Raw genomic sequence first — 27,534 nt, 5'->3', positions numbered from 1 at the left:
AATTGCTGCGAAAATCTGACTGCAAATCTCGTTTGAAAAGACTGAAATGATGCTGACCTTCAGAACTGAAACGCCAGCCATTCACCTTGACAATGGCAAACAAATTAAGATAGTGAATAAGTTCAAATACTCACTCACTCACTCACTCACTCCATAGGCTTCTGAAGGATGTGAAGTTCCCGTGTCGATCTCTCAATCCTTTTCCATCCTTTTTGATCTTGAGCCTGTTCTTCCCAATTATCAATGTGGAGAGTCCGACATACCTTGTTGATCTCCTTCTTCCAGGTGCTTCGGTGTCTTCCTGAAGATCTTTTCCCATTAAGAGATCCCTTGGATATATCTATTGGTGCTCTGTTATCCTGCATCCTCGGTACATGTCCAACTCAGTGCAGTCTGTTGTATTTTATCACACCCATTAAAGTCTGTTGTTGAGAGAGGGTGTAAATCTCATAATTAGATCTTTTCTGCCAGCTTTGAGAGATAGGATCAAACCATAGGCCAAATATTTTTCTATAAACTTTATTCTTAATGACTTGCAACTGCTGCTGCTCTTTCTTGGTTATACTCCATGTCTTGGAACCATACAGGAGTACTGGTCGAATGATTGTATTGTAGAAAATCATTTTTGCATTCCTTGTTAAAAACTTGGAGCCTAATATAGGGCTCATGGAGTAAAATGCCTTATTTGCATTCTTAATTCTAGCTTGGTGTTCCTGTTGCCTTCGGTTTTGCTCATCGATTAATACACCAAAGAATTTAAACTCCTCTACTCTTCTATATATATAAAGTAGCTTGTCCTGACTGACTGACTGACTGACTGACTGATTCATCATCGCCGAGCCAAAACTACTGGACATAAAGAAATGAAATTTTGGAGATATATTCATATTAAGATGTAGGTGCTCGCTAAGAGAGGATTTTTGGATATTCCGTCGCTAAGGGGGTGAAAAGGGGGGTGAAATTTTAATATGAGTGTGTCTATATCTCAAAACTTTAAAAGTTTACAGATGTGAAAATTGGTATTTAGAATCTTCTTTAAAAATAAGGAAACACGTATTTTTTTGTTTTGAGACAATCCCAATAGGAGGGGCACAAAAGGGTGAAAAAGGGGTTGAATGCCTTTAATCGGGATACCGGTACTTATATCTCAGAAACTGAAGATATTACAGACATGAAAATTGGTACTTTTGATCTCTTTTAAAAATAAACACGTATTTTTTTGTTTGGGGGAAATCCAATTAATGGGAGGGTGAAAAGGGGGTGAATTTTTAAAATGGGTGTATCTATATCTCAAAACTCTTAAAGTTTACAGATGTAAAAATTGGTACTTAGAATCTTCATTAAAAACAAAGAAACACGTATTTTTTGTTTTCGGAAAATCCCAATAGGAGGGGTGAAAAGGGGTGAATACGTGGTTGAATGACTTTCATGAGGATACTTATATCTCAGAAACTGAAGATATTACAGACCTGAAAATTGGTGTTTAGGATCTCCTTTAAAAATAAAGAAATACATATTTTTTGTTTTTGGAAAATCCAATTAATGGGGGGTGTGAAAAGGGGGTGAATTTTTAAAATGAGTCTATCTATATCTCAAAACTTTTAAAGTTTAAAGATGTAAAAATTGGCATTTAGAATCTCCTTTAAAAATAAAGAAACACGTATTTTTTTGTTTTCGGAAAAATCCCAATTGGAAGGGTGGAAAAGGGTGAAAAAGCGGTTGAATGCCTTTAATGAGGCTACTTATATTTCAGAACCTGAAGATATTACAGACCTGAAAATTGGTATTTGGGATTTACTTTAAAAATAAAGAAACAGGAATTTTTTGATTTTGGAAAATCCAATTAATGGGGGTTAAACAGGAGTGACAAACTGGGGTGAATTTTTTGAAAGACTATATCTACAGAATATCTGAGAAACATAAAATGTTATAGACGTAAAAAGTGGGTATTTGGAATCTCCTGTAAATGTAAAGAAAGATAGGTGATTTGTTTTCGGAAACTCCACGTAAGGGGAAATAAAAAGGGGTGAAATTTTAAAAAGCGAATTTCTACAGTATATCTCAAAAACTTAACATGTTACAGAAGTGAAAAATGGTATTTTTATCTCTATTAAAAATAAAGAAACGTGTATTTTCAGCTTTCGGAAATACCACTTGGGTGGAAGGGGGGGGGGGGGGGGGTAAAAGTGACTGAAAATGGTGTTGAATTCTTTTAATTAGGCTACTGATATCTCAAAAATGAAGATATTACAGACGTGAAATCTGCTTTGGAATCTGCTTTAAAAGTAAAGAAACACGTATTCTCGGAAAATCCAATGAAGGGGGGTGGGGGGGGGGGGGTGAAAGAATTGAAAAATTAATTGAATTAATTGTATGAGAATACATACATCTAATAGAAACTAAAGTTGTTACGGACGTGAAAATTGGTATTTGAATCTCCTTAAACAAAGAAAAACGCGTTTGGGGGGCGGGAGTGAAAAGGAGTTGAATTCCTTTCATGAAGACACATAAATCAAAAAGTGAAGAAGTTAGAGTCGTGATAATTACTATTTAGAAGATCCTTTACTATTAAGGAAACAAGTATATTTTGCCGGAAAATTCACTTACGGGGTGGGGGGAGGGGAGTGTGAAAGGAAGTGAAAATAAAGTGAATTATTTTTATGGGGATACTTATATCTCAAAACTGAATGTAACAGATGTGAACATTGGTGTTTGGAATATCTTTTAAACGTAAAGAAACACGTCTTCTATTTTTTTTGGTGGGGGGGGAGGGTGTAAATAAACTTAACGGCGGTGGGGTGTAAAAGGAGGTGAGGTCAATTGATTTTACTGTTCATAATGTACTTAAGGAGCCTCCGTTGCTCAGGCGGCAGCGCGCCGGCCTCTCGCAGCTGGGTTCCGTGGTTCAAATCCCGGTCACTCCATGTGACATTCGTGCTGGACAAAACGGAGGCGGGACAGGTTTTTCTCCGGATACTTCGATTTTCTCTCTCATCATTCATTCCAGCAACACTGTCCAATATTTCATTTCATTTGTCATTCAACGATCATTGCCCCAGAGGTGTGCTTCGGCAGCCGGCACAATTCCTATTATCGCTGCTAGATGGGGCTTTATTCATTCCATTCCTGACCCTGTCGAATGACTGGAAACAGGCTATATAGTTTCGATGTACTTATTCTGATCATAAACCGATCATTTTTAATCTTTCCTGGGCTGGTTTTCAACAGCCATCTTTTCCTTCGGAGAACGTTCTTAGATTACAGTAGATCCTCCTGGCATGTAAATAAAAATTTAAACACATTTGAAATAAACGATAGGAATGAGATGGACCGTCAAATTGTTCACCTCTATAATAAGGTCAACAATGGACGGAAGTATGTCATTGGTATCGCCAGAAATCCCGCACACTTGCCTACGCGCGACGATGGTGCTGGTCACATTGTAACAATGACACTGGCAGCAGATGTAATTTACCGCCAAGTAGCGATCTTGCAGCTTGCTGTGGGGTTCAGAACATTTTTTAATAATAATAATAATAATAATAATAATAATAATAATAATAATAATAATGTTCTGGACCGTTGTCAAATGTGCGGACCCCCCTGGAAAATGGTCCTGGACGGGTAATGACTAAGAATGCAGTCCGGCCGCGGGTTCAGTACCGCCAAGGCACCTAAGACGACACCACGCCGGATCTCCTGAAGGATTTGATCCATATTAAAAACGCTTATAGGAAAAGATGGCAAAGATTTAGGGACCCAACTGACGGGGTGGAATATCTGGACCTAGCCCGGGAAGTACGAAATCGATTGCTGGAAAGAAAGATTGAAAAATGTGAGGAAACATACCGTAATCTATTAGAAAACGAGTCAGATCGCGAATTTTGGCGGATTCTCGCAGAAAACGAGTCAGCTCGCGAATTTCGGCGGATTATATATCTAAAACAATTAGTATTCAATTATAAATTTCAGTATAATACCGTAGCGAAGCACGGGTATCTTGCTAGTTTTAATATATATTTCCCAATCTTCAAAGGCGATCTGTCAACTTCCTCATGATTTGGTCTCTGTACAACCATGTAATGTGTCTTATCATTTACCTGTAAGCTAATTTTTGCTGCCATTTCCTCTAGTTCCACAAATAACTGCCCAATTTCTAATTCATTGCGGCCAATAAGAACAGTATAATCCACATATGCAAGGACTTTATGTTGTCTCCCGAATAGGATGCCAGCTGGTACAAGAGTTAATTTCCTGATAATCTCCTCTAGTGCAATGTTGAATAGAAGAGGAGATAGTGCATCTGAATAAGTTCAAATATCTTGGGGAAATTATAGATCGACACCAGAACATGTAAACTGAAAACAGCACAGCGAATCACCTGGCCAACTTATTAAAAATACCTCTCTCCATGAATGCTAAATTTCCACATTACAACACACTTGTAAAACTCGAAGCAACTTATGCTAGTGAAACACTCTTAGAGTTGAAGACTAAATCAACAATTGCAGAAAGTAGATGGAAGAATCATCAGGATAATCATCAATAAGAAACACCAAGTTGATGGCCAATGAAAATTATTATCTAATGAAGTGGTATATCGTGAAAGCGAATCAATAATAAATTCAATACGGAAAAGGAGAATTGTCTTTTCTTGTCATGTATTCTGCATGGCAGAAACCAAACTAGTGAAGCAGTTATTTAGTTACTTCTGGAAAAACAAAACAAAGAACACTTGGTTCAAAGAGATTATGAATGATTTAGAAGAATTAAATTTATCAATGCCCCAAATTGAAGGCAGAGAGGAGAAGAGAATTCTAAGGAATAAACACTTGCGATTCAAACTCATAACATTTGAATGAAGGAAGTACACCATTACTGATAACCAAAGGGCAGGCAGGTCCAAGAGGATGAAGAAGTTTTAAGAGCGGAAGAAGCAGAAAAGCTGACTCTATTTATTACATTTAATGTATATGACTGATTAAAGTAATTAAAAAATAATTAGCTACTAAATAGCTGTGAAAGTTGATGATGATGTTTGTTATTTAAAGGGGCCTAACATCAAAGGTTATTGGCAAAGCTGTGAAACTTGAAGCATAAAACTATAAATTCATAATTTATTTTAGTCATGTACTTTCACTTGATACTAAATTTTTTCAGCAGTAAATAAACTTAAAAAAACAAGCTGCTCATTCTATCTTTATGATGTGACAAATTGTATTACTTTATCAGATTGACTGATATTAAAAATTCCCTTCTCCTCATAAATGAATTTTTTTCCCTGATGAAATGAAATGGCGTATGGCTTTTAGCGCCGGGAGTGTCCGAGGACAAGTTTGGCTCGCCAGATGCAGGTCTTTTGATTTGACTCCCATAGGTGACCTGCGCGTCGTGATGAGGATGAAATGATGATGAAGAGGACACATACACCCAGCCCCCGTGCCAGCGAAATTAACCAATTATGGTTAAAATTCCCAACCCTGCCGGGAATCGAACCCGGGACATTGTGACCAAAAGCCAGCATGCTAACCATTTAGCCATGGAGCTGGACTTTTCCCTGATACTTTTCAGAAACTGCAGTGTGACAAAATAATCAGGATTATCTTCCTTTTTGATTAAGTAAATCAACACAAATTAACCAACTGTTGCTTCATCATCATCATACACAGTTTCCAGCTATTGGCCAGGTCTGCTTGGAACGTAAGCCTCTCCATCTCCTCTTGTGTTTCCACCACTTCTCCCTCGTCGCTCTAGCTCAGCCCTGTCCTCTTCTCTGTACATACTCTTACACTCCTTTAAGCCACCCGTTTCGTGGTCTTCCTCTTGATCGTTTCCGTATTTTCTCCATTTCGTGCATCCTCCTGGGTGTCCTTTACTCTGTCATTCTCTTCATGTGCCCACACCATATAAGTGTAGATGCCTCTATCGTGTTCTGTAATGGCTCTTCTTTTACTATATCTCTAACCTTCTCGTTTCTCACCTTATCCATTCTTGTCGCTCATATCCTGCTTCTCAGAAATTTAGTTTCACTTGCCTGTATCCTAGTCACAGCTCTCTGCCTCCTTACGCAAGTTTCTGCTGTCTACATCAGAATAGGTACATAGTACGTCCTTTATATCTCACTTTTGCTTCTCTGAGGGACATCCTTGCTCCAAACCAGGCTCCTGACACTTTCCAGAAACATTTCTGCTTGTCTCTCTAGCTTAATTATTTCCTTATCATTCTGGCTTATCGTTCCTTCTTTCCTGGGAAGCGAGTTAATATCCATCACCGACTTGCTAGGACTGTCATGACTTCACCAGAGCCCCATTAGCCGCCATCTTTTTCAGGATTCCTGTAGGGCCTTCACAGCTACCGTAGCGGTCTTGCGGCACATGCGGTCCCCACTGTACTTCACTCCCATGGGTTATTCTCTACTTAATGATGTTGCCCATCTCCCACGGTGTCGACGAGGGGTTGGACTTGTGGGAGACAACTGTTCCTTCAAATCATTTAAATCTCTCAAAATATCAGCCACCATGTCACCACATTCTTCATCTTCTGAATCACTCTCACTTTTCCTTCCCTGCATTAAGCTGTCTTTTCTCATTTCTGGGGTGTTCGTGATTGTCCGCCTTCTTCCCTAATACGATTGAATCTCAGCTGTAGAAAATGGGCTTGGCTTTTCATGCAATGCCTGATCCACAAGACTTGATGGACTTGTAGGACCTTCTGATAATTCATGTGGAAAATTATCAAGCAATCGTGAATTAAAATAATTTAATTATGTTCCTAGGGTGTCTGATGATTTGGAGTTGTTTATGAGGTGCCAGACAGAGGTTCATGTGAATGGGCGCATGGTTACGTATGATTTCACAAAGTCATCTTCTGGGAAGATACCAGTGGCTTTGCTTGTGCCAAAAGCGCAGTAACAGGTTTAACCATCGAGCTCAGCAACGGCATATACGTCAGACACGTCAGACGTTTCCCCAAGATTATTAGGATATCATGAGGTTTTAAAGGGACTAAAAACTATGTGGAGGGAGAGTCAGCAAGGACGATGGAAGAGTAAGAGGCACGGGATCACAACCAAAAACAAATAAATTAAGGAACATGACTTAGTGACTTCATTGGAAGGACTAAAACATTCAGCAACACTTAAATTAGTTTACATACATATCCCACGTCGTTCCATCTTAAGCAATGGGTCAGCAAACGAGGCTTCTCCACCAGTTCCGGTCACTTAAATTAGTTTAATGAATAAAATAGAAAAATAGTGAAATTATTTAAAATTTTAATTAATACCACTATTATTTAAAACACCAATACCTTAAGTTAACACACAAATAGGTCGACCTAAATAAAGTTACACTTTAACTTTAGCCTGTTAAATTATGATAATAAATTACAGGATAATATTTCTCTTTGTTGAGTTACATCTGACCGTGAATTTCATATCATTCAACTTGGTATATGGTGTGACAGGGAGCCTCCATGGCTCAGGTGGCAGCGCGCCGGCCTCTCATCGCTGGGTTGAGTGGTTCAAATCCCAGTCACTCCATGTGAGATTTGTGCTGGACAAAGCGGAGGCGGGACAGTTTTTTCTCCGGGTGCTCCGGTTTTCCCTGTCATATTTTTCTTCCAGTAACACTCTCCAATATCATTTCATTTCATCGGTCATTCATTAATAATTGCCCCAGAGGAGTGCGACAGGCTTCAGAGCCAGCACAATTCCTATCCTCGCCGCTAGATGGGGGCTTCATTCATTCCATTCCTGACCCGGTCGAATGACTGGAAACATGCTGTGGATTTTTCATATGGTGTGACACATCAAGACTTGACTAAAAATAAATAAATATAATTAACTAAATGTTCTCCTCAGGTGAAGTATGCTTATCCGATTTGGGAAATGACAAGACACATCATGACTTCACTAAATATTTTTTCTTTTTGTAAGTGTCATGAGTTCACATGAAATCTCAAATAAATAATGAGGAAGAAAATATTAAACCTGCAGAAATACATCACAATTAGAATAATGTTCACATCACAATTTAAGAACGGCCTTAAGTAAATATTCAATAACTAGGCACAACACAACAGCGTCACATCTTATCACGTCGAAGGCTACAATAATAATAATAATAATAATAATAATAATAATAATAATAATAATCTATATATTTAAAAAATTTACGAAAACTAAAGTCAGTCAGTCCGGCCATTCTAACTGGTCTATTTCCTTCATTTTTGTTTTAACTGAAAGGTATTCATGCACAGATTTGTCATCAGGTACTATAAATCACTTAACTTCCGCCTTCCTCAAATTATTTAATTTTTTCAATTTTTTGTCTCTTTGAAGCAATCATATCTTTGGTTCTAATTGAGGTGCGGAGTTCGTTTTGGCCTAAGAACACTCAGTGGATCAAGCTCTTTCATCTCAGCTCTTAACTATTCAAATTGGTTGGTTCTGAAGAAAGTTATGAGTGCACATTCAATTTGATGTCTCATTTCTTCAACATTTTTTCTCATTGAAGCAATCATATCTTTTGTTCTAACTGAGGTACGCAGTTCGTTTTGGTCTAAAAACACTCAGTGGATCAAGCACTTTCTTTTGAGGTAATAATTACTTAAATTGGTAGATTCTGAGAAAAGTTATGAGTACGTTTGTCTCCATGACAAAGATCTTTGAAGGACAACTCGAAATTTTGCACAAATACATCCATGAGGATAGTAACGAACAACACCATACTTTGTTCATTGTGGGCAGAGCCAGCCGGAAACTGCTAGTAATAATAATAATAATAATAATAATAATAATAATACAAAGATGGCACTAGACGTGTATTATTATTATTATTATTATTATTATTATTATTATTATTATTATTATTATTATTATTATTATTATTATGTCATTCTTATCCAGTGAACTCCTATGTTCGGTTGTGTACGATTGACCTCCGTCCACTTCTCACACCTTCCTGGGGAGACAAAGGATATCCATCCTTCTCGCATACTCGTTATGTATGTCTTTGTCCTGATTCCACTTTTGACACTTCCTGTAGGCTGTTATTATGGTGGGCTTGCCACACCCAAAAGCTGCCAGGTTTAAGTGAAGCCACCCCTAACCTAGAGAACACACACTGTCGGCTGGATTTGTGGCATTTCCGCTGAAGGACCAGCACCCACCTTAATGAACTCCGCCACCCAAATCCATTGGCTCATTTCCTGCTGCCCAACACACGGCGTTGCCGCTGGCTGTACGGTTTACTCAATCCCATAGCAGGCTACGCGGGCCAGACAATACTAATTCATATTGTTTAGGAATAATTTTTGAAAGTTATAATTCTCCATAACGTATGTTTATAATAAATATTAAATTTCAGCAGTTAAGAAACTGGAAAAATTTTGGACCAACATTTATAAAAATTATTTTGTTTACCTTGCAAGGAAACTTGTCATCTCTGTTTAAATTTCCCAACTAATATACAGTAGATAGCCCAGGGCACTTTGTATACATTTAATATGCAAGGAATTTGCTATTCTTTATCCGCAGACGGGAGTCCATCCATCCGTTCTGTAACAAAGTGAAGAGGGATCCTCTGGAGACGGAGTGTACCGAGGACCGCAGTTCCGTTGCCCTGTGTAATCTCGTGAAGCACCAGGAGAAGTTGCCTCTCATGTACCAGGTAAGTTCTTGATGGAATTCCAAGTAATGCAAGTTATTCATTACTGACATACCATGTAAGGAAAGAAAATCAGGAAATTTTCTGAGCAGGAACAACAAGAGTGGCGACGCGTGACTGTTACCACACTCCTGAGAGTATATTGTCGCTTGCAGTACACATGTCATTTCATAAAAGTGAAAGACTTGATATTACTTTATAACATCATGGCACATAATGTATTGTGAGCAGCTGTCTCCATCATGCACTAATTGTACATCATGAAAAACTTATGACAGGCTACTCGTGCACTCATAAACATAAAATTTTAAATTAATTTCTAACGGAACTTCAAGGCTTACCTCAGTGTTTTCTATCTGTACTTCAGGATGTTATGGAATCAGAAATATCCAACACAGCATTGTAGAAATTAGGCCTCTTCATTAAGTTGCTCAGAAATTTCTTCTCAATTGCAATGAAAGAAATTGCTGGGAGCCTGTCCTGTACTTGTGAATTTCTTTGGAAGGTGAGTATCCTTTTTAAGGCCGAGAAGCTTTTTTCAGTGGGAGCCAGGATGGTGAGAATGAGGTCAATCAATTTCATTGCTTCTGGATATACTTTTATAAGACCACTGGTGTGCAAATATTGGTAGAGGTCATATGGCATTATTTTTCACAAAGTCCAGCTTGGTGTAGAGGACAGACAGTTCACTTTTAAGTTTCATGCAGTCAAAATTTCGTCCATAGGTATGCACGAACGACAGTAGTAGGGAACTCCTTTGCATAATTGTTAAACTAGTCAATATCAATTAACTGAAGGAACTCTAGCTTGTTAATATCAGAAAATCTATCTGATAGTTGCACGGATATGATGTCAATTATTTCCAAATACAATCAGAGATACGATGTTTTCTTAGTTCCTGTAAAATCAATTCTCTGGTGCTTTTGAGGGTAATCTTGCCTTCCTTCATTGTCTTGCAACTTTGACCACATAGTTTCAAAATTATTTTTGTTTGTCTGCAAAAACACTTTAAATTGCTGGATCTCTTCGGAGCAGCAGGCAATATTATATATTTTCTTCTGAAGGATCTGATACAGAACATCAGATTGAGGAAGCACTTCACCAAGTAAATTTAATTGGAAATAGAAATCTAAGTCTTGCAGAGTAGCATAGTAACCCTTAGCTTGAATTCTTGTGCCACCGCCCCATTCATCTTTCATTTCTCTGAAGAATTCAAGGAGATCTGTATAGAGAGAGAGGACACAGTTTCAACGAGCCTACCTGCATACACCAATCAGGTAAGCGCTACTGCTGGTAATCATCATTGTATTTCTTTGTCAAGAGCAGCGGTTCTTTTAGGGAATGATGAAAAAAAACCTGCTAACCCGGATAAGGTCTGGTAAAATACTTTGCATTCCTTGATGTGGTTAATACATTGCTGTAATACCAAGTTGAGCCTGTGACCATAGCAGTGAACAAATATAGTCTGGTCATATTTATCCCTGACTATCTTCTGCAACCCACTGTGCTGTCCTGCCATCACTGCTGCGCCATCAAATGTTTCTGCTACTAACTTTTCACCACACTGAAATTCTTGTAACACTCCAAAGAGATGTTTAGAGAAAGAAACAGCAGAACGGTCACCACTTACATCACTGAATCTCAAAAATCTCTCTTGAATTTCGCCTTTGGGACTACCATATCTAAATACAGTCAAGAGTAAAATGAAATGAAATTGCGTATGGCTTTTAGTGCCGGGAGTGTCCAAGGACAAGCTCGGCTCGCCAGATGCAGGTCTTTTGACTTGACACCCGTAGGCGACCTGCGTGTCATGATGAGGATGAAATGATGATGAAGACGACACATACACCCAGCCCCCGTGCCAGCGGAATTAACCAATTATGGTTAAAATTCCTGACCCTGCCGGGAATCGAACCCGGGACCCCTGTGGCCAAAAGCCAGCATGCTGACCATTTTGCCATGGAGCCGGACACAGTCAAAAGTTGTGCTCTGTTAGAAATGTCTGTACTTTCATCCAAAATAACTGAAATAAAGTTTGGTTTCTTGACCTCGTCTTTAATTTCACTTGTCATAAAAGTAGCTATGGCTTCAATAGTATAATTTTGTATATCAGATGAAAGTCCTGAGAAAACTGTAGAGGTTTCTAAGTGGTGTCAAAATACATCATCTTTCTTAGCAATTAATGCTAGTAACTCCCTGTAATTACCTCAGTTATCATATTCTTCAGTTTCTCGATGACCCCTTAAAGGTAATCCTTGCTTTGAAAGAAAACACACATTATCTATTAAAGTGCTGACAATATATCTGTTATTTTTTTTACTAGCTTATTATGCTCGTCAATTTTCTTTTTGTAAGCTGTACTCAAACCGAACTCTATTCTGGACCTTCCGAACTGAATCATATCAGCAACAGCGTTCATGTGTGCTTGAGACACCTCATGGCGTCTCTTTAAAACTATCCAATTGTCCACACCATCCTTATTCCAAGCATTATTTTCTGAGGAAAATAGAATACATGGCTAACAGTACAGTTTATTCATTTTTGCACACCCAGATGACCAGTCCAGATTCATGTACCACGGGTCATGAAAATATCGTACTGTTCTTTTCGATTCCTGAATAAATTTTTAAGAGAAGTGAATGTACAGTAGATCAGCAGCTGTACAATCATGTTTATGTTTACAATGGCCTCTTTCTGCGTAAAGTATGTAGATTTAAGGTAATGGGCTCTAACAGCATGAATAAAGTGTCTTGAATATCAGTTAATTTCACATTATTTGGGGACTTTTCAACATTTACGGAGTGTATCATTTTATTACAAGTTATAAATCTCATGTATAATTTTGACTGTGAGTCTCTGTAGTTATTGGGACATAACACCATTAATATTATTAGTTTACTTTTCGTTCTTAAAGTCTAGAAAATCTGAATGTTTTGTTTTTGATACATGAACTATATTTTGTTACTTTGCCAGAAGTGACATTTAATTACAGATCAAGGAAGCTTTCTTTGAGGCTTTTCATTGTGAAGAACTTGATCAATATGCATGGCCGTCACAGCTGCCAATGAATACACGATAGAACGATATAACTTTACAGTACGACAGTTACGGTGACTCAAAACATTTGTGAAAAGTTGACTTGCGAGGCTCAATAGCTCAGGCTGTAAAGCGATGGCCTTCCAAGCCCAACTTGGCAGGGTCAATCTTGGCTCAGTCCGGTGACACTTGAAGGTGAGCCTTGTGTCAGTAGATTTACTGGTACATAAAAGAACTCTTGCAGGGCAAAATTTTGGCACCTCTGCAAATCCTAATACTGCAGTTATTGGGACAAAAAAACCAATAACAGTAAGACATAAAAAAATGAAAATAATTAAGTTTAGGAAATATGTATGTTTTGTTTTTAGTGTGAGAAGTAGCTTTTGTTACTGTTTGATTGTACTTCAGTAGAATAATTCATGAAAACAAACATCTGATATAATATTTATTAGCACTAGTGTAGATCAGGTGAGGAGCCAGTGTGCCTGTCGATCAGTTCCATGTGACAAGAACAAACAAGTTATATAGAGAGAGATAGAACAATGGGTTCCTTCCACTTTTGTGTTTGTCCCCTCTTCTTATCCTACACTTTCACATCAAGATCAGTGACTGTTAAAGTCCACCGTCAGTAGTTGGGAGAGCCTCATCTCCTCTTTGCACACTAACCTGCCATTGTGTTTATCCTACTGACATGTTAGCTCCATCTGGAGAAAGGTCTCCGTGGATGCAAGCGATTCGAAAAGATTGCATCATTTCAGAGACATCTTGGTTCGCTCCAAGGTCTCAAACCCCTCGTGTTTAACCTGTTGTGTGTTCCTCTCTTTCTACTTACGAGTTGATTTAACCAATAATTAGTATCTAATATCTTGGAACTTGAAAAGAGGTGCAGTGAATATGTTATGTTTCAAAGAGTATATTGGTGGCAGTAGGTAAGAAATTCAAGAGAACTGAATGTCAGATTGGGAATACAAAGCCGGACAGGTCGATAATTTCAAGTATTTAGGTTGTGTGTTCTCCCAGGATGGTAATATAGTAAGTGAGATTGAATCGAGGTGCAGTAAAGCTAATGCAGTGAGCTCGCAGTTGCAAACAACAGTATTCTGTAAGAACGAAGTCAGCTCCCGGTGTAAACTATCTTTACATCGGTTGGTTTTATGGCCAACTTTGCTTTGTGGGAGTGAAAGCTGGGTGGACTCAGGATATCTTAGAAGTAACAGACATGAAAGTAGAGAGAAGTATTGCTGCTACAAACATGTGGGAACAATGGCAGGAGGGTACTTAGCCTATCTCCTCATTCTAAGTCAGGAATGAACTCAATGAATGAAGATGGACTCATAAAACAGCTTTGGTAATGGGGTCATGTGAGGCGAATGAAGGAGAATAATGGGCTCTTAAGGAGGGAAAGAGGAGTAGATGGAGACCAAGGTGATATTGGTTAGCCTCAGTTTCAAACGAATTGAAGATAAGAGGTATAGAACTGAACAAGGCCACTGACAGAGAATTATGGTGGCAATTAGTAAACCCACAGAGGATTACAGACTGAACACTGAGAGCTGTAACAGTCATTATTGAAGATCTATGTATGTATGCATGCATGCATGCAACCAGCAGGTTACACCAAAAAGAAACCACTGTATCTTGCTCGCTAAGCCCGTACACATGCCTTTCCAAGTATAGCTTGGTCACAGATATGTCACTCAAGTGTTAAAGACCATAACTGTCACAGTGTTTATGTTAATATCTGTAGGAACTTAGTATCTTAAGATCTGTTAGCAATTAGTGTTTTTTTCTTCACGTGATGATAAAGTGAGATTGTGTTATTCCTTGATAGAATTTCGACTCGATCCCTCACGTCACGCCCGGAGAAGAGGCCTACTATGGTGGCTCTGTGTCGTTGGCCGACTACTGCCCATACATTCAAGAGTTCACGTGGCGATCCAAGAACGTCATTGTCCGTGGATCTCACTGTCAGTACATCGAGAACAATCCACGTAAGTAGAGCTGATGGCTATTCCACATTTCATGATTTGTCTTTGCTAAAATCTATTCTGTAAAGGTGGTTGTAAATTGATTTTCAGTTAATGTTCTGTCGATAATTTAGTTATTTCAGATACTTGTTAGAGTTGATGAAATCAAATCCTAAGCTATGAGTTTGTGACTTAATTGATAGTAACAACTGTAATGGCTGGTTTCTGGTACACCACAGTTACCTATGAGTTACCTAAATGCGTTTGTAACTTTAATGAGTTTCCAGAAACTTAAATCCAGATTTATAAGCCCTGATGATAAACAGTACAGTTATCATCATGTTTAGTATCTCTCATCCTCCAATAGATGTCTCTATGCAAATGTTTTTAGGGTTATTTTGGTAATATCTACTTACTTTTACTAACACAAGTTTTCTATAATGAAAACTGGTTGGCAAACATGTACACATTCATCTCAATCAATCTGATTCAGCATGTGATCATCTCTCATATTATGAATATATGTATGATCTAATTATGCAAAAATTAGATATATCGTCTTAAATTTAAAATGGGGGCTGATGACCTAGATGTTAGGCCCCGTTAAACAACAAGCATCATCATCATCAAATTTCACATTGATCGTTGTCGTCAGTAGAATTATACAAATACACCCAATTACCAAACAGATCACTTTTCACTGATCTGGAACACAACAAGTGTAAACAAAAATAAAAATCATATAAATGAAAATGTGCAGCACACTTAGAAACCTATCATTATGGCACTGAAGTTCTGCACTGATGGTGCAATATCCATTCATCCTTGCCGCAGTTGTTGCAGATTATTTTAGTAAACTGCAAACAAACCGGAAACTCTCACCTAAAACACGCATACGCTGTTCTTCTCTTCAAGGATTATGCACACATATGGCAAGATTGAAAAAACGGCAGTGTTTCTTCCGCATGTTGGTGCCGAGTCTTGCATGCAAAATGTTTCTTATTCCTGCTGGTATCTCTCTGGGAACTCGCTCATTTATCATTCTTCTTTGGCATGTAATTTCATCTGATCAATGCCAAATCCTTCAAGAATTCCATTTTTTTCTGGGCTTTCATAGTACAACTTGAACAACACAAAAGCGTTACAAACTGCAATCTCCAATAGCCAAAAGAAAATAGCCATATCACTACATTTTTCATTAGTAGTTCCCTAATGTACCCCTCGAAATGAGGATTTGTAGTTATAACAGCAACAAACCAGTCATTTGCGATGTTTTACTTGCACTGACCATGCAGCATGCATTGACAAAAATACTCTCGTAACTCCTGACGTGAAGTCCACTTGAGAATGTCAATCGTAGTGAGCTAATCCTGACCCATGGTGTGAAGTGTGTTGTCACAGATAAGAAGGTAACATAAACTACAGCTCCCTGCAAGTTTTTAATTAATGAAGTCCAGATCTTTTATATTTATTGGGAGTCTATGAGACCTCACGTCACTGGTTAAAGGATAAAATAACATTAGAAAAGCAATGAAAAATTGGTATTTATTATTCAGCAAGCTTATATTTAGTACACATGTAAATATTAATAGTGAACACCCAATCTGAAATTTTGGAGTATTTACCAACTGTTGGTGAAACTCGTGATTCAAAGCTTTGTGAAAGAGATCTTAACATTAAATATCTTTCAGTGCAGCTATAATCACAGTTCAGTACTGATCAGTCATAATGAAATTTATATCCTTTAAAGGAACATGATTTCCAACAGAGATAACCACCCTCACTACAGGAGGCAGGGCCGAAAAAGTTGCACAAAAACGGGAAATTACCTTGAATTCCTGAACTTACCAGATGTAAATTACACCTTTGGGGAGGCCTCAGGAAAGTTCAGTTTTGCTTGCCAGTTTTCATTGATATTGCTCAATAACCTGTGAGCCTGTATGTGCTCCATGCATAAGTTATAAATGAATTCTATGTTCAGTGTTAACAGTGAAGGGTAGAGAATATATGTAGTGTGATAGTGTACCTACAGATTAGGAACATAATCATGTGAAGTTGACTAGCAAGTTGTAAAATCGCTTACTAATGAAGGCAAAATTAAAATCCAGGAAGTGGACAGGCATCTGCACCTTTCAGTTTTGACTTGAGCTGATCAAGTCTTGATGGAAATGTTGTTGCATGATGACAGTCAAGATCATTCCCTCACACATGGCCGAGTTTAAGCTCCGAACAATTTATGGTCGAAGAGCGGGACCAGAAAACAATGTTTCATAACCCATTGGTCCGAAATATAAGGCTTCGGCTAACATTTGTTTTGGAAAGAATGTGATCTGCAATAACACGTTGATAATTTTATGGGCCCAAATACTTTCATATTTGTTGTCTGGTGTTCTACACACCTTTTAATAGACTCAAAAAGCTGAGTGTCTGTTGTGAAATTTTGTTTTTGTGTTCTTTGTACCTAGTGCGAAAATTGTTTTGTCTGGCAATGTAGGTAACATTACAGTTTGGTTCTTGGCATTTGAGTTCATACATCGCTCACTTAGGGATTGGTCTTCTTTTATTTAGATTACATTTACCAATTTGTTTTTGTAATGTGTTGTTTGTTCTGAATGCTGTTTTAAATCCTTGTTTTTTAATACATTAGCAATTTTGTATGTGTTTTATTCATTAAATCCCATGAACCTACTACGATGGTGTAGCAGTGGGGAGAGGTGATACTCCCACGTGGTGCATCCCGGGTGCCGGCCCCAGGTGTAGGGGTAGCATGGCTGCCTCTCGCCCGGAGGACCCGGGTTTGATTCCCAGCCCAGTCGGGGATTTTTCTCTCGACCTGAGTGCTGGTTCAAGGTCCACTCAGCCTGCATGATTAGAATTGAGGAGCTATCTGACGGTGAGATGATGGCCCCAGTCTCGAAACCTAGAATAACGGCCGAGAGGATGCGTCATGCTAACCACACGACCCCTCGTAATCTGCAGGCCAAGGCCCTTTTAAGGGCGTTAAGTGCCATGGGGGTGGGGGCGCGTCCTAGGTGGCGGATAAGGGTGTGTCCTAACTGGCTTGCCAGCGGACTTGAGGGAAAATAACTCTCACGGACCAAACACACAACCCCCTGTGGGTGGGGGATGCAGACGAAGAATACACCCCGGTATCCCCTGCCTGTTGTAAGAGGCAATTAAAAGGGGCGACCAAGGGACGATTGTATTAGAGCCATGAAACTACTTGTGATTAGTACCACCATGCGGGGAATACCCTGGGTCGCTTTTACTTGCGCATAGTACCATTATGTTAGGTACAAAATAGGTTTGATTAGTAGCAAGAGAGTGCATTGCCGGGTTTTACAGTACCTGTGATTAGTACCACTATATGAGAAACATACGGGATAGTGCGGGTCCCTGTGGTTAGTACACGTATCTGATGAACACCATAGGTTTGCATTGCCTGTAAATGGTGCCACAATGTGCAAAACACCACAGATCTGTATTCCATGTGCGAATTTCATTACCTGTGAGTAGTACCACACTGTGGGGAATGCCGAGAGTCTACGCTACTTTTGATTAGTACCGCAACATGACAAATACCATGGTTCTACTTTCCTAGCGATAAGTACCATTATGAGGGGCCCATGACCTGGATTGTGGACCCTTTTAGACAACAAGCATCATCGATTCAGTATTATGCTATAGATGCAGTCCCTTGATCAGTAATACTTTTTACCAGGGGAGTCTCTTCCGGCATCGCGCTCACTTTTTCCTCTCCCTGGCCGCCTTCTGCGCGACGTCATGTGATATGAGACAGCGCTCGCCCTTCCTGCTGACACGTATTACCACTACAGTCTAAAATGGTCATAACTTCTGAACCATTCATGCAAATAATGTCCTGACAAGGTTATTCTAATCATTATAAAATACTGGAGGAGGTCAAACAATTTATTTTGATGAGGAACTCGAGGATAATATTGAAATAATTATTTAATTTTAAGGAGTTATATTTTTTTCCGCGGACTGTTGCATAAAATCGCTTCTAGAGGGCAGCCGGTTGGAAATAGGTATGTGCCACCGTGGACTTTTTTTTGTAGAGGTTTCTATGCTCTACATTTCATACGCTTACACTTGGGGTCTATCGTTGATGGTTCACGCAGCGTAAGCCAAGAAAGCAAGTGACCGCCCGCCCGCCCGACATTTTTATCTCTTTCTACATATTTACTGTATATCGGATCACGGATACATAATACTTTTATAGTGGTTCACTACGTGAACAGTGTTCGTGTTGTCAGTATCTGAAGTAGAACCACTGTACTGATTAAAATGCAGTCAACATATTATGGAAACATGTGTGGCGCTATAAATTGTCGGCACGTAAAAGAACTCCCGTGGGACAAAATTACGGTACCTCGACTCTCAGAAAACCGTAAATGTTGTTAGTGAGACGTAACACAAATAACATTATTATTATTTTGCATATTATAAAGACAATAACGACAACAACCATCATAGTCAGTTAGTTTGCTACTGTGATGGCATAACAGTGCTTCCTCATCAGCAATGTTTGGTTGTTGAAACACTTTGTAATAAACTCTTGAAATATCTCCATTATTACAGCTCGTACGGTAAAAAGGTGTCAGATATAAATGACTGAATAAAAATCATATTTTCTATAATTATTGCTATGTGCTAATAGCCGGGCTGAGTAGCAACTCAAATGGTAGAGCGCTGGCCTTCTTAGCCCAACTTAGCAGGTTCGATCCTGTCTCAGTCCGGTGGTGAAGGTGCTCAAATACATAGTTAGTGGGACGTAAAATCCAATAACATTAACATTATTATGTGCTAATAACTTATATTTCTGAATATATTTCAAAGCTCGTGAAATAATACAGTATCCGTGATCCGATATATAGTAAATACAAAGAAAGAGAAAAAAATGTCGTGCGAAAAGAGACCTGTTACTGGATCTCGGTTATTTCAAAAGGGGGCCTCACACATCCCAGTCATGAGTAGTTAAGTAATATAGCCCAGTTCGAATTTCATATGGTGTGTTTCACGGTAAGACTGTATCCAGATGCAAAAACGTAATGAAAACTCTTATTTCTATTAAGTCAAAATTTCCAGTATTCCATGACAAAATAATTTGTCTCTACGTAAGGACCAGGACATTTATTAGGATATGGCATTTTAATGCAAAGAGTAAGGAGCTAGCACTGAGAAAATATGCCAATAAGAAGGCTAAGCTTTGGGCTGGTTCATCAAGTAATTAAGTCTCCTGACACGTGCGTTTTAATAATTTAATATAATTCCATAAAGATGTCCATATGATCTATATTTACCTATGCCATTTGATATAAACATTTACTTCATCAGGAAATAAATTAATTATTTTGAGTTGCATGGCAATATTTTATTTCTTATCATATTATATGTCATGTATTTGATAGTTGATGTTCTACCTGCAAAGCATGTGACGAAATTTAACGCATTTTCACGTTTTTAAATCTATTGGAAGTGCCGTTACTTATCGAATTGGACTAAACCAGACTATTATTTGATGAAAGATTGAGATGATGTTTCACAGGCACGAGAACTCACAGGCTTGCTGTACTGCGACTGTGTACCTTACTCGCTATCATTCATATCCCGTGACGTCATAGCGCTCCAGCCAATGGAAGCTTCAACCGCCGGAGTAGCCTACCTTTTATTCTAGTTACCTTGACTTTTTACGTCATTTTCTGTGAATATGAGGCATTGTGGATCGGATCCACTGATTGTTTTAATTTGTCATTCCACTTCATCTCATTTTGTACCATTAGAGGCTGATGACCTCGATGTTAGGCTCCTTTAAACAACAAGCATCATCATCGTCATCATCATCATCGTCATCATCATCATTTATTCACTAAATTAAGAACTACATATTTATAATTTTTGGTTGAGAGTTTGTTTACTTTTTTCATTTTCATTGCGTTTTTTAAAAGCAAGTCTACTGTTTTGGGATGATGGTTGTTTTCTACTGCGATTTATTTTATTATTTGTATTTCATTGTTAAAGTCTGTTTTGCTCTTTGTATCATTGTGTTCAATCCTGTTATTTTGCGTGTGATGTTTGAGTGGGTTTTCCTGTATGAGAGTTTATCTTTATATCTACTGATTGTGATGCCCAAAAAGTTCTTTTGAATTCTGAAAGTGGCCTAAGCAATACCAACTAAGTATTTTTTGACTTCTGTTCTGTGCAAAATAACATTTGCTGTATCTCAAACTCATTTTGACACGAACATGTCTTATGGCTGGGGGTCATCCGAAATTTTGTATAACACGATAAAAGGCCTTGATCGCCAAAGTTGCTCTGTGAAATGATGCAAATAAATAGTTCGTTATCAATATTTGAGGTTCATCTACTGAAAAACATATTCATAATCATGAGCTGACAAATGTTTGCTGTACTTGGTTTTCAGATCGCGAGAAGAACTTTGCTCTGGAAAGTTACGGGCCAGGCTCACGGTGTTTTGACCACACAAACCAGATGTGGGAAGAGAGATCGTGCCTGCACGTCAGACAGTGGCAGCATTGGGGGTCTGGCTGTTACCAGTACATCTGTGAGGGTGGCAGACTGCATATTGTGGTGAGGACTTACCTTTCTTACCAACAAGTATCAAATCAACACAATAACAAGTTCTTTATAATTCTAAGAAACAGGAGATCAGTGACTTATCATGCAAGACTGTGTACATTGAAAACAGCCTTCATCAGTGAAGGATAAAATAATAATGGTACTGGTCATTGTTGGCAAGTAGACACTTTGTGAGGTGAAGGGAGGAAGACAGGAAAATGGAAAGTATGAGCAGTTGTGTAATATTTTTCCCTGGACTTGAGCACCAGTTGATGTCCAACTTTGGAATCTCTGAGGGTGCGAAGTTGGGGGTAAATATTTAAGGACTTCAGCTGTGAAACACTACCTGATTTGAATGGAGACATGAAGGTTTATGTTGAGGGTTTTTCAAGTACTGCGGTGGTTTGCTAGTGTGTTGATGTGTGAAGCTGGTAGATGATGTAGGATCAGCTTGCTTGCTTGCTTGCTTGCTTGCTGATGCTTATGGGCTGTGTCTACGACATTTCACCCAGTCAATACTCGCTTACTCATGTAAACACACTAGTATAAAGGAAAAATGTCAGTTCAATAATTGATGCTTGAGCTGGCAAGTAGAAAAACACAAAACACTGCACTTCACACTATATCACATAACAACCCCATTTTGCTAGAGTAGCCTGTTGTCATACAGGAAACTTCCAATCTTGCAAGCACACTGCGTCTAAAGCTTCACCCACACGAAGAATCCAAAACAGCACTCACAAGTAATACACTAATGATATGAGGAATCACTCAAATGGAACCTTGAAAAGCATGAGTAATTCTCACCCTATATTACAGACAGAATTATAACACGATATTGGCTTCATCTAGAAACAAATTTAGCACTCGAATAATCTCGACTGTAGGATTACAGAGCAAACAAGAAACACTGGTAGGAAAAACCTGCTTGAGTCGCTTGAGGTTAATCATAAGTTTTTTACGGGGGTTAGCATATAAAGAACATTCAAAGAAAATGTGGTTGGAGTCGCCATTACGGATATCTGTACCACACAAACAGTTTGTATCCTGCGTTAAATGGAAACGTGATCGATATTGTGGTGTAAGGGCATGATTAAACCGTAACCGAATGATGTTAATAATATGTCGTCTAGTATAAGATCCTCGTATAAACCAAGGTTTAACTAAAAGTGTTGGTTGTAAATGATAATAGAAGTTACCTTTGACTTGTGCAGTCTGTCGGAAGAAATTCTGCCAGTCTTGACAGAATCCTGTCGGATAACAACTACATAATCAGAAGCTGGAACAATATTGTTAGTATTCGGAACAGGAAGACGAGAAGCTTGTTTTGCAAAACAATCTGCTTTTTCATTACCGTCGATACCCACATGACCTGGTACCCATACTAAAGTTATGGAAATACCGACGTTGTCAAGCATATAAAGGAGACTCTTGACATTGTAAATATACCAATTATAGGATAACTCATACGAAACCAAAGATTGTAATGCACTCAGTGAATCCGTATAGATTGTAGCTCGCGTATATCCCTGTCGCTGAACAAAAAGTAAAGCTTGCTGTATGGCGAATAGCTCCGCCGTAAAAATCGAACAGTCACTAGGCAAACCATATTGTTCTGTAACATTTAGAGAAGGTATATAATAAGCGGAACCAACTCCATTAATGTTCTTTGCCCCATCTGTAAAAATGTTTATGCTTCGTGGAATATGAGAAAATTTCACTCTTTTAACAGGACATATCTCGGTCCCCTGCAGACAAGGAACGTTAGTAGAGCCATTACGCATAGGCCAAATTATTTGAGGCTTAAAATAAGAAACCGGATAGGGTAAGGTATAGGGTAGTAAAGTAACACTGTGTATTAAGGTACACTGTTTCGACTTCAATGTATTAAAAGCATGAAACAGTACAGGCAATCTGCGTAAACCCTGGCGCCGAACGGAATAATACTCCGAGAGTAACTGTAACTTCGGAATTAAAGGATGACTTGTTAAAGAAAACTTTTTAAGTAAATATTTCGTCGCAAGTATTTTTCTACGTACTTGTAAGGGAGCTTCGCAGGCTTCAACTAAAAGGGCATTGGTAGGTGTGGACTTTAAAGCTCCAATACAGGAGCATATTGCTTTATATTGACAAATGTTAAGAATATTCAAGTTAGTAGAAGATGCTACGTCAAAAATATGTGATCCGTAGTCCAATATCGTCCTAATAGTGGTTTTGTACAAAGATAGCACCACAACGGGATCTGCCCCCCATTGCCTACGGGTTACGGCCTGTATTACCTGAATATACCGTTCACTCTTCGAACGCAAATATAAAAAATGATGTTTCCATGTAAGTTTTTGATCGATAAATAACCCAAGATATTTATGGTGACTAACCACTGGTATTTCATACTGATCAAAAGCAAGTGGCGATCGGTCATAGGTTCGGTGATGTGTAAATATCATTGCTCGACATTTCGCTATGGAAAGATTTAACCCATGGGCCTCTAACCATGTTCTAGCTTCATGAAGCGTGAAACTAATATGTTGTCTACAGAGCTGTAAATCTTCATGTGTACAATAAAGCAAAAAATCGTCAGCATACGCCTGTAGTCGAGCATGACGTAAAATGACCGCTCCAAAATCTTTCATAAAAAGAGCGAAAAGAATACCACTCAGAATATCGCCCTGTGGTAACCCATTACTTACCTGCCGGGGCTGGATTGTACAAGGTGTCGATTTAAATCGGAGTGTTCGATAAGTCAGAAGTTGTCTGAGAATGCTAATAAATCCCTCAGGAATCTTAAGAGTTGCAAGTTTTTCCCATAATATGTTCAAAGGTACAAAATCATAAGCCCGTTGAATATCAAGAAAAACCGCTATGGTACTATGTTTTCTATGACGAGCTAATAGTAAATCGATAACAAAACTATTAAATGCATCAGATGTACTGCGTCCCTTAAAAAAGGCATATTGATATCGAGGCGTCAAGTTATAGTATTCTAATACCCATAGGATTCTTCGAAGTAAGATCTTTAGAAAGACTTTACGGAGGCACGAACCGAGGACGATACCGCGATAATTACTTTCCTCAGTGGGTAACTGCTTATTTTTAAGAATGGGAATTAGGAAAAATTCATTCCAACTAACCGGCGTACTGTGATTGCGAAAAATATCATTATACCTATTTAGTAATGCCTTCTTTGCTCTAATAGGTAATAATTGGAGCATTTGATATGATACATTATCTGGACCTGGGGAAGAATTTGAGCATGATTGGAGTACTGCCTCTAATTCCTGATAATCGCAGGGTTGTAGCAATACGGAAAAACGTGTGTCTAGTGGGTCTTGGGAATGAACATACTGTGGCACAACAAAATCTGGCGTCTCTCTAACAAGAAAATCTGATAATACTTGACTTGGGATGGTCTTGGCAGGGGAGTGCTGCGTAACTCTTGTGATTGCCCTGATGGCATTCCACAAGTCTGCAAGTGGAACCTGACGCGTGAAGGACGATATAAACTCCCTCCAAGCGACACGACGTTTTTGATGGAAAATTCGGCGGGTTTGTGCCATGTGTCGTTTGAGCCGGAAGTAATTTTCAGGTGTTGCGTGCTGCCTATATTGTCGAAAAAGTACTTTACGGGTTTGAATCAGCAAATGACATTCGTCGTCCCACCACTTAACATGCACAGGTTTCCTAGAAGATAAAGGGGGTGAAGCGTTGATGGGGTGGTGAAAGTTAATATAAGCTGTTAAAATCTGCAGTAAAGTTTGATATGAAAAAGTATTTTCCGGGATTTTTTGTAACGCATCCTCAATGTAAGCGGTATATATTTGTGGTTTAAATCTCCTCAAAGATCGAATCATGTTATGTTGAAATGTGTGGTGCGGTGGAGAAAAGGGTCTGCCTACACCATAAGAAATAACAATAGGGAAATGATCACTGGAATAAGTATCACTCAAAGTATGCCATGTAGTGGTAGACACCATATTTCGCTTACACAATGTTAAATCTACTGCGCTAAGAGGGGCAGAAGGCGCAGTCAAACGCGTAGGAGACCCATCATTCAAAATAACAAAAGCATGGTTATTTACTTCATTAAGGAACTGTGTACCTTGAAGTGTATCCAAATTTCCTCCCCACAGTGTGTGATGAAGATTAAAGTCCCCAAAGATAAAATCATATGGTTCGGTAGTAAATTGTTGAAAGAATTGGTTCCATTGTCTCTCAGTAATGGAAAATTCAGGAGGACAGTAGATATTCACAAGTAAAAAAATGCATATAATATAATCCTATAACATATGTATGGGGTATGGCCTGAATATTCGAATGGATGCGATATGTCACGGACGAGTGGACCAAAAAGGCAACCCCACCGTAACCGGGTCCATCATTACGTAAAACTTTGTAATTAGGATACTTAATGCGAGTCTCTAGATGAAACCAAGTTTCTTGTATAGCTAAAAAGTGAGGTACTGTTTCCTGTATTAATTTAAATAGCTCATGACGCTTGTTCATGAGACTTCTAGCGTTCCATTGAGTGATTCTGATCATAGAATTGAATAAAACTACAAATCCTGTCCCTTAACTGGAATACATTATGAGCTAACGCGGGGTGATCACCCAATAATTGTACCAATTGCTGAATAGATTGATAAAGACCACTTTGAAGATATTCTCTTTGCCTATGAAATGACGAAAGCGGTTGCGCCATTGAGGCGCTACTCATGGCAACAGGTTCGTCCAAAGGTGCCTCCATCCGACGGCTTGCGCCTTCGTAAACAGGTGTAACTCTTGAAGCTGCCATCTCCATGCGGGGAATCTCTCGAACCAAATTTTGATAACCTTCCTTATCATATCCTGGGGCTGGTACTGGCCTCGGTGATTTTAAAATTACTTGTGTGAATTTTCTCTTACGGGGATTCGACTGTGTAGGAGTCTGCCCCTCCCCAGTTAAAGGGGGAAAATTTTGGGAATTGTCCACTAGATTATATTCACTAGGTTGGACTTTTTGTACAGCGTCCTTGAAAGATAAGTTCTGATGGCTCATGATCTTTTTAATGTGGACTTGCTGTTGATGAGTTGGACAGTCAACATCGCCAGTTGAATGGGTGCCGCGACAATGCACGCATTGCAGGAAAGTTTCCGTACAGGTCGCCGTAGTATGGTGCAATGCACATTTCCCACACCTGGGACTTGTTGCTCTGCAATCCTTATCAACGTGACCGTACCGTTGGCATTTTTTACAGATGATGGGAGCAAAAACATATGGCTCCACCTCTAAATGCACCTGATATAATGACACGTACTGTGGAAGTTTCTGCGCACGAAAAACCACTTTTATAGATCCAGTAGGTACATACTGTGTGCCTTCTTCGTTAACAATTCTACGGTTCAAACGCTTTACAGATTTTATAGTAGCAGGAGACTTTAAGTGCTTTAATATAGCATCCTCGGTCAAGGTCTTCTCTACTCCCCTGATAACTCCTACCCGCAATACATTAGAGCTAGGTATGTATGCCCGTAACTTAAGCTCAACTAATATAGGGTGTTTCAAAAATGAATTTGCCTGTACGGCATATACAAATTCTGTTTGTACCCTATTTCGTCCCTTGCGGGCCACTGATTTTATGCCTGGAATATTTTTCTCATAGAAAATTCTCCCCAGGGTCATAGGATGCATGTTACCGACATTGCCTGTTGCTGTGGACTCCACAAAAATAATGAAAGGTCCATAATGAGTACTAGGATAAAGTTCCTGCGACTCAGTCTTCGAAATCGAAGCATCAGTCTCTTTATTCACTACCTCATTGGGTGTAATCGATGTACTCACTGTACTACTATTCTCACTTAGACTATCATCCTCATCCTGGTCCATTTGAACTGTCTCTTCCCGAGCAACTGTGAGGGTTGAAGGATCAGGAGACTCCTCACCACCACTTTGCTCCCCCATAACGTACGTATTACACTCGTAGAATCACTACTCTATACTGTCCACGCTACCTCCTCACAGCGACTGTCAACTCAACTGCACACGAGCACTGCTAAGAGGGAACTGGATGTAGGATCAGCTTTGCTGGTGAAAGTGGAGCTTGGTCTTACAGCAGCTGTGTTCACAGGGAAAAGAGCCAGAAAGAGGTAAAGATTGGTAGGATTCATACTGACTGACTGTGGGGCTTTTTGGAAGAGGATTCTGGGTGCAGAATGCTTGTTTTGAAATGTAATTGATTTTTTTTGTGTATGGAGACTGGAGACAGAGTTCATGGCGGGGGAGATTC

At 39.0% G+C, this 27,534-nt stretch overlaps 1 protein-coding gene across 1 annotated transcript in view; it reads left to right on the top strand.

Annotated features, from left to right (window-relative positions):
- Invadolysin (leishmanolysin-like peptidase, invadolysin) overlaps nt 1-27,534 on the top strand; it is a 550,229-nt gene that overhangs the window by 490,012 nt on the left and 32,683 nt on the right. The window contains exons 10-12 of the mRNA XM_068229813.1: nt 9,539-9,671; nt 14,536-14,695; nt 21,117-21,283. Coding sequence (XP_068085914.1) covers nt 9,539-9,671; nt 14,536-14,695; nt 21,117-21,283 — 460 coding nt within the window. The remainder of the gene's footprint in view (nt 1-9,538; nt 9,672-14,535; nt 14,696-21,116; nt 21,284-27,534) is intronic.

The sequence above is a fragment of the Anabrus simplex genome, chromosome 12 (genome assembly GCF_040414725.1).
Source record: "Anabrus simplex isolate iqAnaSimp1 chromosome 12, ASM4041472v1, whole genome shotgun sequence".
NCBI lineage: Eukaryota > Metazoa > Arthropoda > Insecta > Orthoptera > Tettigoniidae > Anabrus > Anabrus simplex.
Note: the sequence above shows the minus strand (reverse complement) of the source record. Positions and strands in the feature narration are given on the sequence as shown.